Genomic DNA, 20,635 nt, shown 5'->3' with positions numbered 1-20,635 from the left:
CTTTTCAATTATGATAACTGAATTTAAAAGGCTATTTTATAAATGGCCATAGGTAAAATTAGTTTTACTTAGACTACATGATTTTTAGATTCCATCTGACATATGGCAAATGGCTTCAATTCCACCCCTTTATAAACTTCCACCATTACTCAAATGAAAGTGTTATGACGGAAGGAGTAAGGGGACTTTTCGTTATCACTTCTCGCCCGGGACAAATAAACGATGTTTCCTGATATTATAGTGTTTTCCGTTTTAGTTATTTATTTTACCACATCCAATCTTATTACCTTATTATACCTTGGGTATAAAAAGTTAAACGATTTACGTTTTGTAACAATAAAATTCATTTTTAAATGTGTGCTTTACGATAGAATTTATTTTTTCACAATGAAAAGATGTATATGAACTTCATATCAATGTAAATATGGGGAGGCTTATTGCATCATCATGACGATGAACTTTTTATTATTTTAATTTATACTCTGGATTTTATTGTGTCTGACATAATGACCAAATACTCTAATATAGTGTTATTATGAATTTTAAAGACGTGCTTTGGTACAAATAGTTAACTGTTATTTTGATTTGTACATTTGTTTAAAGTAGTATGTTTGACATTGTTTAACTATTCAATAAACTTAGTACATAAAAATGTTACTTACTGACGGGGATTAGTAATGAATTATTAAACGGGAAAATAATTAAACTTTGAATATATGCATTTTCCAGTATTATTTGACTTCACATACACTAATTAAATGTTGTATAAATAATTGGGGACACCTTGGGGATATAATGTCAACTGTAATTACCCAGCTGGAATGTACACTTGGTTGTTGAGCCTCGATAATCTTTATAAAAAAGTATTAATTTCTCCAAATGCAATTACTTACATTAATAACCATTAATGACAAACCATTATTCTTCGAGATTTTATAGAACTATTCCAAACATTAGCTAATAGTCAATAAATTTGTCAATACCCTGTAATTGTATCATCTTAATTGTTTACTACCATTACTACATACGTTACTCCTTTTTATAAATTCTGATAAACGAAATACGTCATAAAGGGATTTCTCGCCATTTTAAACGCATAATACTGGTAAACAATAGAACAATAGTGTTTACACCAACAAACTTTATGGATTCCGCAGGTAAATTACTTGTGCTACAGCCAATATATTTTATGATATTGTTAAATATTATGTTGGCGCTGCATATCTTAGAACGTTTGATAGCTGAAAGCCAATGAAGTGCGAATTTATTTATACAGCATGCAGTTTTATTTATGAACGGAATTTTCCTATCCAATACTAAAAGTGTGGATGGGACTCTCAGTATCAGATTAGGACGCCAAACCTTGTTATACCTTGGCCTCTTACGGTCCATTACACTTCAGCATCACGGAGAATACCAAAGTTTTCAAAGTTGTTACACAAACAGCAAATAAAATAATATTTATCTCAGTAAATGTATATTTTTTTGGGCTAACCATGTAAAGGAACCCAATATTAAACGTTTATTCCTATCGTTATATGAAACAAATAAAGTAAATGATTTTATAATTGATATTGATTTAGTCAGTACCGAATTGCTGTGTATTGGGTTATCGTGATTATAGTATAACACACAAACAAACATATTAATATTATTGAGTGTGTTTTTGTGTTGTACTGGTCACGATAACCCAAGATACAACAATTTGAATTTGTTGGAACAAAAGTAACGTATAACTCCACGTGTAATCAAAGTAGTTTGCAAACTAGCAATGGTTGAGAATCAACGACGTGGTTTTAATTTGATAATTAGGTACAATATAATTTTGAAAACTTAGAAAAGGTATATTATGCAACTAAAATTAATTATTTTACGCAAGCCTTTAAATATAAATACAAAGTATTTTAAACGAATATAAAACAAAAATTGGTTAGTAGAATTTGGTTAAATAGTTCGGACAATGAGAACATTTAAGTCCTCAGCTGGTGTTAAATGAACAAAGTTTTGAGTGCTCTGTCTAATGTCCAAATCGCACCGACAATGTCTATACTAGCCAAAAACAAAACACACCTCAAATATTCATGAAGAATTGGTAATAATGGTTTTAAATAGATTTACAAAAATAATACAGCAATTTTTTTTATTTCATTGGCCTTTTGCCAGCTATACCAACATCGTCACACACATCACAAAGATAGAAGATTACACTTTATATGTACAAAATAAATGTACATTAATGTATGAAATATTTAACATTTCTCACTTTATTATACGTTTCATCAGTACTACTATGATAATATAAATTGTCAATTAAATTACTTTATTTTATTACTCATATGACGATGAGTATAAACGTTTGACATTGGTTTCCTTTACATGGTTAACCAAAATGACAAAAGAATGGTGATAACTGGACCCTTAAATCCCAAATTTTCTGAAGATTAGAATGTTGCCTCTGATTAAAAATAAGTTTGCTCAATTTTCTCCCAGGGCTATTCAAAGTAATACCAGGATGCATTATATAAATGGACATTTTATAGATCTCGATCTAATATTTGAGCAAACACTACCCAAGGGACAATATCAGGGCACAATAAATATACAACCATAATACCTAAACCATGTTAATGAAATTCTCTACTACTCTTCACCAATGATTCGTATTTGAACATTTCAATCGGATACCGATACCAAAAAGAAAACACTGAATTTCTAAGGTTATGGAAATATACATACATTAATATTAGTCAAAATTATTAACTCGTCTAAGAAATCTTTGGAATCGACTCTACTGCGGCTCATATTTCAATTTATCTTTACTAATCGTTATTTTACTGTTTGATTGATTGTATCAGTTAATATAAATAACTGTTGAAATAAACTTTTTTATAATTTTAAATATAAATTTTCATACCTTGGCTTACCATGAACATACGGTAATAGGTATATCTCGTGAGATGTTTTAAAAGTATAATCTATCAAGAACGTTAACAGTCAAATTCATTCTTGATGTTAAAAAGCAGTTTATTCTGTCATGAGAGCAGTTACACTGTCAGAGACAGATTCTCATTTAACAGCTCAAGGGTTGGAAACAAGTGGCTATACACTAAACGTAGCTGTTTATTTATCGTTTAAAAGCTTGCGAGTGTTTCAATTTAACAAAACCCGTCATACTACTATCTACAATTAATTTGACAATAAACTACAAGTTTATTCTAACGAGTAATGTGGGTACACTGAAAACTGACAACTAACAATCATGTAAGCCTTTGGAAATTTTGGTCGTGTAAAGGAAAGTATAATAATCCTGTAGATCTTCAATTGAGCTTTGAACAATTGAGCACAATTAACAATTGAACAATTTTAGTCACAGTATCTTTTCACAACTTTGCGAGGTAAATGTTTGTCCAACAGCCGAAGAAGTACGAATACTTGTTTCATATTCTTACACTACACACCACGTGCAACTGCAATAATTGTATTAAATAATGTTACTTTTTCATTAGTTAACTGGCACTGTTTAGCTAATTAGTCCAGACAACGAGAGCTTTTAAGCTCGTGGATGTTCCAAGACGAACAAAGTTTTAAGTGCTCCTCAATAACTAAATAGCTGAAAGTTAAAGTAACAAGACAAGTTAATATGACTTTTTACAAAGGAAATGCAATTAAATAATTGATTAAACAAACAGTTTTAGTTTTCAAAAACAAATTAGAATAACTGTTTCTTTGCATGTAACTTAATTTTTCAAATCAAATCAATTTCAAACTACTACTTAAAGTTCAAGCCTTATATTTCGTGATTGCGTTACCAGGGCTACTTACAGCTAAACGTTTGCTTATAAAACCATTGAACTAAGGTCGAAGGAATTAAAAACCATGAATCGGCCATTTATGACTAGAAATTCAGAAACTTAAATTACATTTTGTAGAAGAAATTGAGTTGAAATGTCGATGTTGGGTGGCCTGATACAAAGATTTTATTATTTTGGTATGATTTTGATTTTCCATGTTTATTTCATGGTCAATATTCTAATCAACACTTTTAATACAGTTTTATTTGTTCAAAAAAATACTGTTTTTAAGTGAGGTTTCACAAACCCCAATAAAAAAGGCAAGTTTTAAAATTATTTTTCAATACATTTTCTAACATTGTTTAAATCCCTAATAAAGATTACAATTGGAAATGTGCACAACAATTTTAGTTCATTCAACAACATTTAAAACTTTAGCCGTCGTTTTAGATTGTCTATAGTTTATTAAGATGTTTGTTTTTAGTATTTGTTTTTAGTACTATGATGATTGTTTTATGTAGTCGCTAACGAAAAACACGAAGGTGTAATACGTAGGCTCTCGTGGCCTGTATCATGACAGTTCACGATTATTACAGGTATAATAGGGTTTTATAAACAACAAAATTTGTACATTCATTAATTTCACCTGTGAGTTACTAATAATATGAGAAATGAAGATCCGGAAATTAAGTAAAACGGAAATTCGCTAGGTCTGCAGGTTTGCTGTGACGGGGGTATTTAATATTTCCTCTTACTCCTTGTGATCCTTCCGTCTTATATAGTAAAGAATTACAGTTATTTTCAATAATTCCCTTTTATATAGAGCATGGAGGAAACTAATTTTATTACTTTATGAATAAATGTTTAAATATCGTAAAAAGTAATTACATTTCGAAAAACCCTGTATGGAGTGGTTTAATACACTTACAACTAGTCCCAATCGATTTAAAATAACTAAAACCATCGAAAACCACACCTCACTTGACCTTAAACGTACAAACAAAATTATTCACGAACAAGGGCCCTTCGGATCAAATTGGGCCCCAAAAAAGGGCCTTAGGACGCCCAAAATTTTGGGGACTCATCGGATCTTCATTTCTCATATTATTAGTAATTCATGGGTGAAATTTCATGAATGTACAAATTTTGTTGTTTATATGGAGTGTTTTTGTATTATTTTACCTGTACTATAATATGGTGTTTTGGGCGTGAACCGCGTCGTCACTAATATACCATTTTGTCGCCCTTACTTTTAAGTGACGTCCTCAGTGGCTAGACTAAACGTGAAGTGGCATCTATTGAGACTGATTGTCTGTTTTTAGTCTAGCCACTGAGGATGCCACATAACAGTAAGGGGTAAACGTATGGCAACAGTCTATTATAGACGTCGTGTCATGCAATCACCATCAAGCAGTATCATGCAGTATCATCGTTGCTGCAATCACCAGCAATCATCTTTGAAAAGTGTAAAATTTGGGAAATTTTGGGATGAGTTAGGATTTTGCGAAAATTGAAACTGTAGTTAAACCTTCAACCTAAAAGTTTATTTTCAAATTAAGCAGACATTCACCTTTATGAACTATTAATTGAAGTAAAACAAGTTTTGGCAATTTCTTATTTTCAGTATGGTACGTTATGTAACATATGCGTAGTACACAGTAATTCAAGGCTTTATATGAAAAATTCTTTCCGAGATGCGCTTGAAGAGGCATAATTGTTTATTGTTTTTATTATAAATTGATTTTAACAGGCTGAAAACTAAATGTATTATTGATCAGTAGACCTACAGTGTGAAAATTTGTTGAGACACTTAAGACACAATCAACATTGAAGATTGAAAGTCGAACCAATAATGCGAAAGAAACCTTCATTTTCTTGATATTTGTGTACGTCAGCCAAAAATAGGATTTAAAGGTAAAATATCCTTTTCCTAAACTTAATTTTAGTTGATAAATCTGAATAATATAGTTGAAGAATTCAAGTAATATACTGTAGTTGGGAAATATGTGTAATATAGTTGGGAAATACGATTAATATAGATGGATAATCTGCGTAAAATAGTTGGAAAATTCAAAGTATTTCCCCTCCCCCTCCCAATATTTTTTTCGTGAGACGCCCCTGCCACCATGAACTTAATACGTCTGTTTACGATTGTCTTAATTTGGTTTTATACAGCATGCATATTTAAAATTCAAGAGGATAACAGAAAAAGTTAGTACAGCTTTATTAATCATAGAAAAACTACTTGCATATGTAATTTAGTTTTTAATTTGTCAGATCAACTGTTTCAAATTCTTGTAATTCGTTAATATTTCGTTCCTTTCAGTTGTAGCATATTAGTCTTAATAGTATTTTTTTTATAATATACGTCACACTTTTATTGATGGGAGAAAACGCAGATGGGTTTATCATTGCCTGAGGCATATATTATATTAAAGGTAGGTGGACCTTAGCATGATGTAGGACCTAAACCACTGGCTCGCAGCAATATTGCATCGCTAACCCACATCGTTACTTAAATAATCGGATTTAAAAAGATCAAAATTGGTGTTTCCTATTTTGGCTATATATTAATAACTATTTTGTATGCATAGAAAAAATAAATATTTAGTACATTGAATCACTGTAGTACGCCAAATGACGTGGCGATCAAATATAAATTAAAAATTAATAGGATATTCGTATAACTGTTGCAGTTTGGCATTTTAGGGATACAATTTAATCACATTTGGCTAATTTGTTTATTTCATTCTAAGCTATTGAATTTCAATAAAAACAAATTTTATTACCCTTTTAATACTATTTTATTCCCTCTACAGCAAACCTAAGTTCTCATTAAAATTAATGTAATTTGAATAGAAAAAAATCTGACTATTTTAAGGAAATATTTTCATTAAAGCCATCCAGATTAATGGAAATCCACTTAGTCTGCAGGATAGCTATTTCTCATATCAATTTTTGATTTTCCAACTATGTAATTTGCTAATAGAGAAACATATGAAACAGCTTGTCACGTGCAACATCAAAGCCTGGAGATTGAACTAAAATCATGAGCACAATGTGAGTGGGACATTTGACTTGCTGCCAAACTAGTATCAGATGTGACCAATCTACTCGTATATAATTTGCTCTATTTTACTGTTTTTATGGTTCTTAGATAATAGTCTACCATAGCAATGATGGCAAATATAGCTTGGTTGATAATTGGTCATAGTGCTTGCCTGATAATTCGAAGACCACCCGTTCGATCCTGAGAGATTATAGTAACATTTGATGGTTCAAACCTGGACCCAGCTGTCCTTGATCATCTAATAACGATAATAATAATAATTAATAATGATACGATAATTATTTTATTGTTATAGTTAGGTAATATTTGCGTTATAATAATAACACAAGCATTATCCCCACGTCTCAAAAAAAAAAAATAATAATAATAATAATAACTCTTAAAGTAAACTAGGTGAAACCCGTCGAAATCGACGGTTACTTTCAAGGCTTACGTTAATTCATCTAACTGCGATAAATTGGGTGAAATATACATATTTTGAGCATTTAGCATTGTTTAAAGAATAATAAGTGTAAAAAAATTATGATACCGAATTGCGTTAGTTGCCAAATTTGGTTGATCATTCAATGAATAAAATATTCCCCATACCATACGTCATCGGAGTTATTATTAGTATGTTATATGGTATCTCTTCCTTTGGAAGAACCTTTAAATAGTATTAAAATCGTATTGGTGGATCTTTTGTAGTTAAACACTTCTGTGATTTCTTCAGCGTAATATGATTTTATTTCAAAAAAAAATATTTTTGGGAAGACATATTCTAACTTCAAAGGGAGTTATATCCGTTACATTGTAAGTTTGATTTTTCCTTCGTCACGTCGCGTCAGTTCATATCGTACTTCTGTGCCAATGAATGAACCCTCTAGCATCGTTTTGAGAAATTGATTGTGGGGTTCCTGTTAAAGCTGGAATTCTTTGACATGGGGGATGTCAGTTAGTTGCCTCAGCCTTATCAATAACATAAAGTTGTCAATATAATCTCTCTACGGAATGTTAGGTGTACAGTAGTGGAATACTTGAAGTGAAGTTGGCTTTTATTCTTGAACTTGTAAGGAGCCTCCTAGTTCATATGGTCTTGAGGCTTCATTGGCAACAAATAATGCAAATAACATAGCAATGGGACATTTCCAAAAAGCAAAAATACTGTAAATTAGCTGTTACGTATATATTGCGTTTACATATTGTTAATCAACGTATCTTATAAAGGATTATATAATCTACTTTAAAAGGAATATGACCTTTCTGTCATGACAGGAGCTTCTTAAATAGTATTTTCTCTTTATACCGTATTTTACAGCCAAAATGTCGTGTTATTTTCAATAATGTTACCAACCCAGTGTGCCAAAGTCCGTAATATAGGCAGGTGCAAATAATTTGTCAAGATGGGTACCATTTTAGGCAAGGTTTCTTTGATTGGATTTTATTAGGCACGATAAGAGCAGATATTTCTACATAAGTATTTGATGTGTAGAATAATATGATAAAATGTAGGCAAAAGTGGTGAAAAAGGCAGATACCAACCCGTGCAATAGATATAAGATTGTTCAATAAGAAATAATTTAAGAATTGCTGTGATAAAAGGATTTTCCACTGATTTCGTAAAGGAACGTTATATTGCAAAACATGACATGATAAAGAAGAAAATCAATTTCAAAATCAGAAAATAACATTGCAAATACTTATTTGGTAGAATTCAGTAACTCCCAATAAATGTGTGTTGTTTGAAATACAATTTAAAAATGAACAGCTGTTTAATTAAAAAGTATTATTCATGGCCAAAATGTAAACAACTCTGTGGAGGGATCTTTAAAGGCTTCTGGGGCAGAGCCCTAAGGGATTTTGCTTAGTTTTTTCTTTTGATACTCATCTACAGACCAAGACCTTTCTTTGGACACCTCTACCAAGTTTCTACGCCCAGCCGTTCTCTCAAATTAGTGGGGACAAAGTTTCCAATTAAATATTTAAATTCCCCCCCCCCCCATGTTAATCTTATGGGAGAAAATCCAACTTTGATGGCCTGTGGGGCAAAGCCCGAGGATTTTTATTACAGGAATTGGTGAAAGGGGGCGTCTACACAAAAAATACTTTACTTTGACACGTCGTTTGTAAAAATCCGTCCATTATTAACGGAGGAGTAGTGTTTTGTAGAAATCGCCTTCACGTATTATATATAAGGATATCATAATAATTTATTAATAGTCCTGGCTAATGAAACAGCTGGTCAGTAACAAAAGCTACACAGATCATCTCGCACAATTCTACACTCATCCTGCAGTGTTTATATTTGGGTTGAAATACACAACCATCGCAACTGATAGTAATATTAATAGTATTAGGTCAATGGAAAATCAAATTCATTATGGCCATCAGAGGGTGTTTTCCCTTATAGGCCCTACTCTAAATCGTAAAATGCAGAATATATGTTGTTCCATAAAACTTGAACTACGTTATACTTAGTTCCCCTTCTATTGCATAACAAACACTGTTGTACAATATTTTTAAGTTTTAAATATTAAAGTGCATGTATTTTTTTAAGATCATAAAAAATGAATTCCTCCTCTTTAGACTGCTTGTTAATAATTGTAAAGAATCTTCACTCCAAAATGCAACTAAACTTTAATAGTATGAAATCATAAGTCATTATGTAAAAATGTGATAAAATAAATGACGTTAGTTTCACTGACATCAAGTAAATTATTTCAAGCTCCTGTAATTATCATTAATTTAGGCCATCATCAATACATTAGGGGTAATAGTGTTTTTACTGATCTCAGTGCTGCTTCCAGTAACAGCTACAGTTAAATTATGGTAACAGAAATATTGAAGCGTGGAATGAAACACACCTTTTTACTTTCTCCCCCAATGGAGAAAGTATTGTTTTCGTCAAAACTTTTGCGTGGATATATCCGTTTTGGGTCCCCCTGAACCCAAAAAAGTGGTTTTTGAAGTGATGTCTGTCCGTGTGGATGTCTGTATGCGTAGAGAGCTACAGACTACCCCTGTGGTCTGATTTTGATGAAGTTGGTATGTAGGTACTAATCCATGGTATCTCCAGGTTTTTTTCATTTTCTAAAATTGTTTTTTTTAATATGTGATTTTTCCATTAAACCCCGTAAAATAACGAAAAGATCGGATTTCCTCAAACACTTGACTTGACTTATTTCCTGTCGCTCCTTAGCGGGAGCATAGGGCATCGAGAAGAGCTCGCCATCCATCCCTGTCTTGCGCCAGATCCCTCAGTTGACCCCAGGTCCTCCCGACACTCGAGGCTTCCTTCATTATTGTTCTCCTCCAGGTGTCACAGGGTCTTCCTCTCTTTCTTGTCCCTTGGGGATTCCATTCCAGGGCCTTCTTTTCAATTGCACCATCCGTCTTCCGAAGAGTGTGACCCAGCCACCTCCACTTCCGTCTTCTGATTTCTAGGCTGATCTTGGTTTGCCCTGTTGCCTCCCAAAGCTGTTCATTTGATATAGTGTTTGGCCAGAACACTCTCATTATACGTCTGAGACACCTGTTTACAAACACCTGGAGCTGAGAAGTACTTCGCTGATCCATTTTCCAAGTTTCACTGGCATATAGAAGGACAGACTTGACGTTTGTGTTGAAGATGCGGATTTTGGTTTTCATTGAAATATTTCTATTTCGCCATATTGGGTAAAGCTGAATAAATGCTGCATTAGCTTTCCCAATGCGGCTCCTAACATCTTCCTTTGCTCCTCCGTCTGCTGTGACTTTCCTCAAACACGGTCCAAACAATGATGATAAAAATTAAGTATATTATAGTCCTGTCCATTCTGAACAAAATAATACAAATCCCATTCCTATAAAACTTACGGTTCCACAATTATTGTAAAATTAGAAACTTTACCGTGGTAAATAAATAAAATTACGAAAATTGGGTTTTGGAAAAAAGGCCAGTTTCGATTAAAACTACCGTAGTATGTTGTGGTCCTTTAAATTCTGAAGAAAATTATACAAATCCAATATCCGTGAAAAATACGGTTCAAAAGTTATTGTAGGCCTAACTTATGTTATTTTCCCATAGAAACCCCATAAAGTAACAAAAATTGGATTTTGGAAAATAAGCCGGTTTTGTTTACAATTAATCTGTTATGGTCCTTTTAATTCTAAACAAAATAGTGCTACCTCCTATTGTTGTAACAATTACTGTTCAAAAAGATATTGAAACTTTTGTGATTTTTTACTTATAAAATATCATAGTTACTCCCACCGCTTACCCATGATAAAGGTTATTGACAAGCTCATGGGAGAAAGTATGGGTCAGATTGTTGATACCGTTTATTTATTATGAAACACATTAACACAATGGTAATTTCATAGCACAGAGTATATCATACACCTGACAGCTTTCCTCGTGTTATTATCACTGCTAATATGGCTTGGTAACACAACAGCAGAGACAACCGAAACAATCGTGTAATATTGTGTCATATTGTAACACTCAAAAGCGTTAACAATCCAATTAGACTCATTAACAGGAGTAATATTGGTTTTACAATCGAAGTTTATATCCTCTAATACATGTCAAAAGTAAAACATTTTAACACATGTTATTGTATGTCCTGTATACGGCTATACTGGAGATAAAAAGTCCAGTATCTCTCTTTTTAAGCATGTATTCTATACAAAAGTAAATAAATAATTTACGTACAGTAATTATATGTCAAATAGTAAGAATAAATTCCCCAGCCGCAGCAAACATGCAAACTAAGCGAATTTCCATTGACATGGCTGGATTTCCACTGAAATAATCCTTTGTAATGAGTACTGTCTGATTCAATTCCTATTTAAATAAAATTACTTGAGATGAGTACTTAGGTTTGTTAGATTTAATTAAAATGTATCCATAAAAAGGCTAACATTAACAGTTTATTTTTTTCCTTTAAAATAACACAAGAATAAATAATCTACAATTTTTAAAATTTTCTCCGTTATCGTTAACATCATTACTTTTATGTAGTAAAATTATTACTTTTTAACGCTCTACAAAATGGTTTGGTGAGAAATTGCAAAATGTTACGTTTTTAGGGCCAAAAATGTTAAAATCCAGTTTTTGCCCCCATAACACCCCAACTCAAACCACCGTTACTACAATCGGATCATGCTAAATTACAACATAGTTCAAATAAATGTAAATTAACACATTTCACGTTTCGTATAAATTAACATGATTGTGTATGTTGTGTGTATTGTTTTCAGTACAAATTATTAAAACTCTGATTCATATTCTTTAGCCAAGGTACTGAATTAAATCTCCAATCACAAATCACGAAAGATTCATTAAAATGTTGGACACCCTCTTCTTAATTGAGGTTTTCAGTTTCCTTACAAGTTCATGTGGTGTAATCTAAGTAGGCCTACTTAAAAAGAGTTTTAGTAAGGCAATCATAGAGGAGATAACACAATCAAAACTGTTTTGGAATTGAAAATGTTTAAGGAATTATCACATACTTTGAGTAAATAATATTTGCATGACTATCAACGTCCTACATACATAGCGATAACGATATGGTAAACAAATCACTTGGCGATGCTCAATAATTACAATGATTGAAGTCAAGTTCACGATATACATGCTTGACTGAGTAAATACACTGCATATACTAAATATAAGAACCCACTTGATACCCTATTGAATCCAGTACAAACAAGATCAATTAATTTTTACTGTATCGACGTTTTAATTAGTAACCAGTTATTTACGATCAGGAAAACGTCCCTCTGGATTTCTTTTTTATGTGTAAACAATATATTGGAGAATGTTTAGTCAACTGACTGAGATAAAAATACTGCATGATTTTCTTCAAAAATATGTTTGTTTTCTAATAACTTATACAAATATATGGCACTACAAAGACACTAAATATGAATTACTTATATATTGATACCTCTCCAATATATGTTCAATTACACGCATTAGTATCATGTAAGTGAATGAAGTTCTATAAGAACACCTACAATAGAAATCATTTCATACATTTGAAATATAATAGATGAATAATACTATTACATCACATTTATTAATGCACACAGTTGTAAATGAAAAGCGAATATACTCTATAACGGGATTTAGCTTAACTGTTTGCTCAACCGTGTTTACTCTTCATTCAGTAATTTTAGTAAATCAATAGTTGAAATAAGCTAAATCAATTTTAGGTTTTAATATTGACGTGAATAGAAACAAATGGTAACCAACGTGTTTTACAGGTCGTATAAGAGTATTGACATTAAGAGTTGTTACATGTTAGGTTCTGTTAAGGTATTTCGAATTGTTTAACATTTGACGGTACACTGAGTTGGTTACTTTAATATAAACACAGCTTTCTAAAACAGCACTTTTAAACATACTAAAAAAAGTTTTAAATATACATAAACTAAGCGAGCTATGTTGGTTAGAATTACTCAACTCCTTTCAAAATTTACAGGGTCACACAGCAAAGTTGCTCAGTAAAAATAAAAACTTTAATAACTCAGCTGTATTTACGGTTTTAGATTCAGGTACGCCGCATTGCGCACAGATAATATATTCACCGAGCCTAGAGTAAAAACTGATTGATATCAACTGTTTTTGGTCACACCAGAATTTCTGTTACTGTTTGTCATTTGTGCAATAAACACAAAGTTAGGATGGGTTGAGTACTTATTGTTGTAACGTAAACAATGTATTAGTAAAAAAGCAAACCTACGGTCATTCGAAATAATTAGTTTGGATGTGCCCTTATTAATCTTATACAAACTAACACGATTTTGACTGGTTTTTGAATAATGTAAGTAAAAGTAAACGACTAAGTATACTAATTCAAGGGGGTTCAAAGTTGTATTTTAATGACTAAATCCACTCCCATCAACATCGGTTTGGCCAGGACGTTTGATGGGCCATGAAAGCCAATACATAATATAGGTAGGCCGCATAACTCAGTTGTCGGCTTTACAGTACCACTGTATTGATGGTGAGTTCACAGTACTAGTGATGAAACGTGTTTTGTTAGTGATGAGCAAATACCTGCCTGAATACTGATAGATTGGAATACAATGTCATTGTTCACCACGGCTATATTATAAATCAAAACTATATGACATTTGAGCTTTTAGCTTACTGTAATGTATTGTTAGTAACGGCAATTATTTTATTGCAATGTCTATCAACGTGCTTATACCCAAAGGTTCTAATATTATAATTATTCATATACACACTTACGTCACAAATGTTTTGCTTACAATAGTATGAGACGAGTAATTTTTTAAGGAATTTTCATACAGTGCTTTGATAAATATACGACTTGTAAATAACACATTTAAATCGTACTACTATTATCAAAGGAAAATGGATGACCTTTGAAACTGCTATACAATCATTCAAATCTTTGTTCCTAATGCGCAAGATTCAGATACCTGCTTGAACCTAAACTTTACTTTTAGCGAATTTCCCATATAGGGAATAAGCTATTACCGTAGTACTCATGGTAAGACCTGGACCCAGGACCAATTTTTTTTTCGTTTTGAGGTCCCTTGAGGCCAAAAACACCATCCGTTCAAATTAATATATATATAAATATATATATGTATATATTTATATATATATATATTTATATATATATATATATATATATGTGTGTGTGTGTCCGTTAGCGCGATAACTCGAGCAAAAATGATCCGATTTTGATGAAATTTGGTACAAACGTGTAAACCTACGTTTATTCAAACGAGTTCACGAACCAGCATGATCGGACCATGGGAACGGGGGTTTATAGGGGCTTTTATGGGATAAAAATGGGTTTCTCCAATTTTTGACCCAAAAAACATAAAATTTTTCAATTTCTTTCCAAACTATTTTGTAGAGCTTAAAAAATTAAATAATTTAGTATATTGAAGCGTTATAATGCGCCTCATGGTTAGGGAGAAAATTCCAAAAAATTTTTAATTTAAAATTCCCATGTTATTCTTATGGAGAATAAGTAAACTGTTGTAGTTTGCTTGATTATTAACATATTTTGCCCAAATTTGGAAAATGTTTTTATTTTTTACTAACTATTAACATTTTAAATAAAAAACACTTTTACCCTCCCTGTTGCAGCAAACCTAAGTATGTGTTAAACTGATTCTATTTAAATAGGGAATAAATGTGATATTTTTAAGGAGACATTTTAGTGTAAATCCAATCAGGCAAATGGAAATTCGCTTAGTCTGCAGGTTTGCTGTGGCGTGGGTATTTACTATTATGAGTTTTTTATGACTTCCAACATTTTACAACGATAAATAAAGTGTTTGGGCACTTATGTGGTTAGCCTGTGGTCTGAGACTCCACCAATAAACAGACTACACTAAAATACATCCTTTATAATGTAAACCACTTCCAGTCCTTCTGGACTCGCTTGTCACTGTTCAAACAACGTGTAGAAACAACATCAACACATAGAAATTACCCCACCCTCAGTAAGCCACTGTTTCTGAATTTGTGTATCATAACAGACAATGGATAATGGACAATGAGTCTATAAATATAAATCCGGTCTAATACAATTCTGGCAATGGTAATGGCAATAATGAATGCTAAACTTAAAATTGTGTAAATAAAATAGGTTTTTAGACGATAGAATGTAAATGAGTTTTGGAAAACAAAATAATTAAAATAAATCCATCCGAAGAGTATGGCTTAGCCATGAGCCAAATATGACTTCGAAATTGTTGACTCCTTGAAGCTAAATGAGTATCGGATGCCTCCGTTCTGTTGAGTGTAGCCATCTAACTCGACGATCACAAACGCTATTCTTTCTTTCTATGATTTTTACCATACGAGTAAGTTACAACTTCCAACCAGTTGTTACAAAAACATTTCTGAATAAATTGTTTTTGCTTTTACTATATTTCCTCAGATCATAAAGGAATAATAGAATATAACTATACAAAATATCTAACTAAGTGAAATATGTATCACAAGATATGTCTTATTAATAACTGAATTTTAAAACATATTTCTTCCTCAACCAAGTGAGTGTTCAATAGCTTATCCTACTAATATTATAAGTGAGAAAGCTGGGATGTATGTATGGATGTTTGTGACAAGTAAACGCAAAAAATATGGTTGGATTGGGCTGAAATTTGGTCTGATGATAGCTCACATTTCCAATTAACATGTAGACGCATTCTCTATCTCAAAAATCCTTTCGGGTTTCACCCCAGTGGCTCTGGAGTACACTACTTTAATCTTTCGGATGTTGATAAAGTAAGGTTAACTATGTTAACCTTAAGAGTATTCATATTTAAAAAGAATAAAATAATTTTGTCAGCGGTTTAACTACACAAGTTAGTTCTATGATATCAAATAGGTACTGTAGCATTAAAAAATTATAAGGTTAAAAAATAATAGGATATGGAATTGGAATAGGGAGTGGGAAATAGGGTGCATCACTATTATTTTTGTTGCATTTATGACAACGTCTAATTTGATCCAACTAGCAACAAAAAGCTGTGAAAAATGAGAATTTCACTTTTTATTGTTTAGGTACAGTGGTTGAACATTATGGCTATATGTGCTATAACTAAAGTATACCGTAAATTAAAAGAACCAAATTTTCTTAAACCATGTCCTCACCCATTGTAAACGCAAAGTATGAGTATAACTGCACTAAGCAATATATACTTATATGCCAACCCCGTATGAAGGACGGGTACTCTGCTAGGATTCTTATACCGGGTGTCCCAAAAAGAATGGATCAAAAGTAAACTGACATAAAAACACTTTATTCTTAAAGATAAAAAGTTAACTTTATATACATTTTATTTCTTAACATTCTAAGTTTTTCCTAACATGATTTCACCGCCTAACCTCTACATGTTCTCCGTTGTTCGCTCGGAGAAAGTCAAGGTGGCGTTCAAGCTCAGACCACACATTGTGTCGCATTTCATTGGATATTTTCCAAAGGCTTCCCTTATCTTTGCTCTAAGTTCATCTTAGTTTGAGATCGGCAAGTTATACGCTTGATTCACAAATCCCCATACAGAAAATTACGAGGCGTAATGTCTGGAGATCTAGGAGGACACCGTATGGGACCACCGCGACCAATCCCACTGGGAAGGTTTCATCCGTCTGGCCGATGTTTCCAGAATCCTTAAACTGCCTGTACCATCGCTGCATACTGTTTCTGGGTGGTGGATTTACATTGTATACAGTCTGAAATCTTATTTTTTTACTTTAACCACTGATTTAGTCTCCATGAAGCACTCAAGGCGCTGTGCTTTTAAGTGCACATTCATAATGCAACTGTGTGGTTTGTTTATGTTTTGAAAATTCAAGCGTGCTCACAACAATGGACAGCAGATTTTTGTTGAATTATACAAAAAAAAACTTAAAGATGTTAGCTTTCAAATAAGCCATACTTGACTTTCCTACGACCCTCAATAACACGTATATTAAGCTGTAGATATTTGATCCATTCTTTTTGGGACACGGTGTATTTTATAATGTTGTTAATACTAAATTAAACGAAAGATTGTTTGAGGTCTTATCAAGATAGAAATAATGATACGTTAACTCATACTGTGGCAACATTTACACTTAATTAAAATCCTAGGATGAACAGTTATTAAATCTAACCAGACCTTTTAAAGGTGTTTATTAACAGTGCCAAAGTAATGCTGCTTAGACACCAGAGAGCTAACGTTGTCTATGGTGCAGCGCCTCAAACATGATACACTTGATCGCACTATTAGTAACCCTTTTGAGACCTTCTCTGCTTTGATGTTAGCAAAATTGACTTTCTTGTTTACACTTTACTAATACTGCTCTAGTGAACTTGCCTGATCAACTATTCAAGAAGATGGAAGATGTTGATAAGACAATTCTATTCCGTATTTCCTTATCTGACATTCTACCCAGATAGATTCTGCAATGAGAATAATTGTTCTTTGAATTTTCACGGTTTAAATAGCATAATTATCAAGAATATAACAAAATAGAATAGTGACATGATAAAATGAATTATAATGTTTAACACGAAGTTGGATGGAGTAAAATGAATAAAAAAATTAATATGTAATAAAAAAATTGTAAATCTTTATATATACCAGCAGCACCGTAACACCTACATTAGGATAAATAATTTATGTAACAATTGTACATTACAACCTGATAAAGCGCGTAATGTCTAGTTGTTAAACAAGCATTATAAAGGGTAATAGGCGTGATTAGACCGTAAGCCCGTTTCCGAGATGGAATATTATATGATTGTGTTGGTTGACTCCGGTGCTGTGTTACCAAGCTATATTAGCAGTGATAATATCACGCTAAAGCTGCCAAGGGTACAATATGCTCTTTGTTTGTGTAATTACCAGTGTGATATTGTGTTTCATAATGTTAACATTCATTACCTCTCATTTGATAAGGTACCTTACTACGAGTAAATAAAAACTGACTATACACAACTTGAAACGCTTTAATATCTAAGCCATTTTGAATTATTTAAATGCGAGTAGTGTTTTATCTTGTTGGCATGTTTTATTTTAGTGTCCATCATGCTGATTGTGTATTTTTCTATGGGTGTTTTATAATTATTCGAAATGTTGTACATTTAAGTTATATTTCTCATTGGCCATTAATTTATTTAAAAGGCATTATATTATAAGAAATCTTATAATATCATACAATATCAATACAAAAATATCGTACAAAAAACTCACTCTACATGAAGGTCTGTGACATGGCATAATTATTATGTAGTCAACAGTTATATATTTTCAGAATATGTGAAAGAGTCATCAAAGGAAATTTCTGTGACAGAAGATAGCTGAGCTAATTATAAGGTACGTGTGTAATTGAAACAATCTAAACAAGGGAAAGTCAAATATATTACCCTACACTTTATTATTAAGTAAGGTAGTTAAGGATACTAACTACGGGGCTTTTATAACTAGCTTTTTTATCCATGATCCATGAATGTACCGTGTAAACAGGACAACCCTCAGAAGAGAGGTTCAAGAAATGAGCATGGAGTTTCCCAAACAATAATGTTTGATAAAGATTTTAGACATTGTAATAAATTATTATTGGTTGGTAAATTATGGTAGACATGTTTAAATGATTAAATAAAGTAAATTTTTAAGAGACAGTCGTATAGTAAAATCCAAGGCGATAAATTTGTTTTTTAGCGAATTTCCCATATAGGGAATAAGCTATTACCGTAGTACTCATGGTAAGACCTGGACGTGGGACCGATTTTTTTTTTCGTTTTGAGGTCCCTAGAGGCCAAAAACGCCATCCGTTCAAATTCATATATATATATATATATATTGTTATATATATATATATATATATATATATGTGTCCGTCAGCACGATAACTCGAGCAAAAATGATCCGATTTTAATGAAATTTGGTACAAACGTGTAAACCTACGTTTATTCGAACGAGTTCGCGATCCAGCATGATTGGACCATGGGAACAGGTGTTTACGGGGGGTTTTATGGGGTAAAAATAGGTTTTTCCCATTTTTGACCCAAAAAACGTAAAATTTGGCAATTTATTTCCAAACCACTTTGTAGAGCTTAAAAAAACAAATAATTTAGTATATTGAAGCGTTATTATGCGCCTAATGGTTACGGAGAAAATTCAAAAAAATTGTAAATTTAAAATTCCCATGTTATTCTTATGGAGAATAAGTTAACTGTTGTAGTTTGCTTGTTTATGAACATATTTTGATCAAATTTGGAAAATGTTTTAATTTCTTACTAACTATTACCATTTTACAAAAAAAAAAAAAAAAAAAAAAAAAAACAGCTTTACCCTCCCTGATGCAGCAAACCTAAGTACTTGTTAAACTAATTCTATTTAATCAGGAATAAATGTTATATTTTTAAGTAGACATTTCAGTGTAAATCCAATCAGTCAAATGGAAATTCGCTTAGTCTGCAGGTTTGCTGCGGCGGGGGTATATTTTATACTTATTGATTTTTTCTCTACGCTTACCACCAAGGCAGGTGAACCAGTGGATCACACTACAATTGACTATCAGATACAAGGTCACAATGGAGAAGGTTTTCATTATTGTAGTTGTTTCGAGTTGCAAGTAGGCAATAATTTTTGGGTAGAGCAGAATCATAATTTAAATATAGGAGTGAAACATTTAAATCCTGCAGTGGCATTTTGATCAAACATATTTAAATTAGCAACAAATTGATCCACTTGCAACAGCTTCATGATTGCCCCAGAGACTGCCAAGCCAATGAAGTGAACAACTCTCGCATGGAAACTCCTTTTAAGTATTCCTGTATAAAATAGTTTTCGTTTAGATGGCATATTCTAATTTCCTACATAAAATAAGTATGCTATTGACCTAGATTTAGGTTAACGCTTTGATTATTCTTGTTCAATAAATAGAACCAATAGACATTGAAGAATACGCTGGAATCGTTTATGAAACGTTTTTACTTAATCAAATGAATTAAATAAATAATATTAAATGTATTTTATAACAATTGTTTTAATAGAGGTAAACTTGTAAAACATAAACATAGCAACAAGATAAACAACAGTAGGAGAATTGTCACGGTTAAAATATAAAAACAGTATATCACATGACAGTCTTTCTACCTTATAAATTCAGCTTCACTAGGTTTCTTCTTGGCATTGGTCTACTCAATGAATTGGCCTACTTGTCTTGGAATGTCTTGGAATAAAACGTTCGTGACCTTACTGCTGTATCAAGCTGAAACTGTTGTGACATCAGATTTCTGGTGAGACTGATCATATAATCTTACCG

The 20,635-nt window shown here is 32.1% G+C and overlaps 1 protein-coding gene across 1 annotated transcript; it reads right to left on the bottom strand.

Annotated features, from left to right (window-relative positions):
- Nucleotides 1-10,035: 10,035 nt before the first annotated feature.
- LOC129000774 (uncharacterized) lies at nucleotides 10,036-10,416 on the bottom strand. Its single transcript, XM_054427772.1, has one exon. The coding sequence runs from the start codon at nucleotides 10,414-10,416 to the stop codon at nucleotides 10,036-10,038; it is 381 nt and encodes a 126-aa protein (XP_054283747.1).
- Nucleotides 10,417-20,635: the final 10,219 nt, after the last annotated feature.

This window comes from Macrosteles quadrilineatus, unplaced genomic scaffold (genome assembly GCF_028750875.1).
Source record: "Macrosteles quadrilineatus isolate MER2022 unplaced genomic scaffold, UCM_ALF_1.0 Scaffold_1__1_contigs__length_201487025, whole genome shotgun sequence".
Taxonomy (NCBI): domain Eukaryota; kingdom Metazoa; phylum Arthropoda; class Insecta; order Hemiptera; family Cicadellidae; genus Macrosteles; species Macrosteles quadrilineatus.
This window is presented reverse-complemented; position numbering and strand designations above follow the sequence as displayed.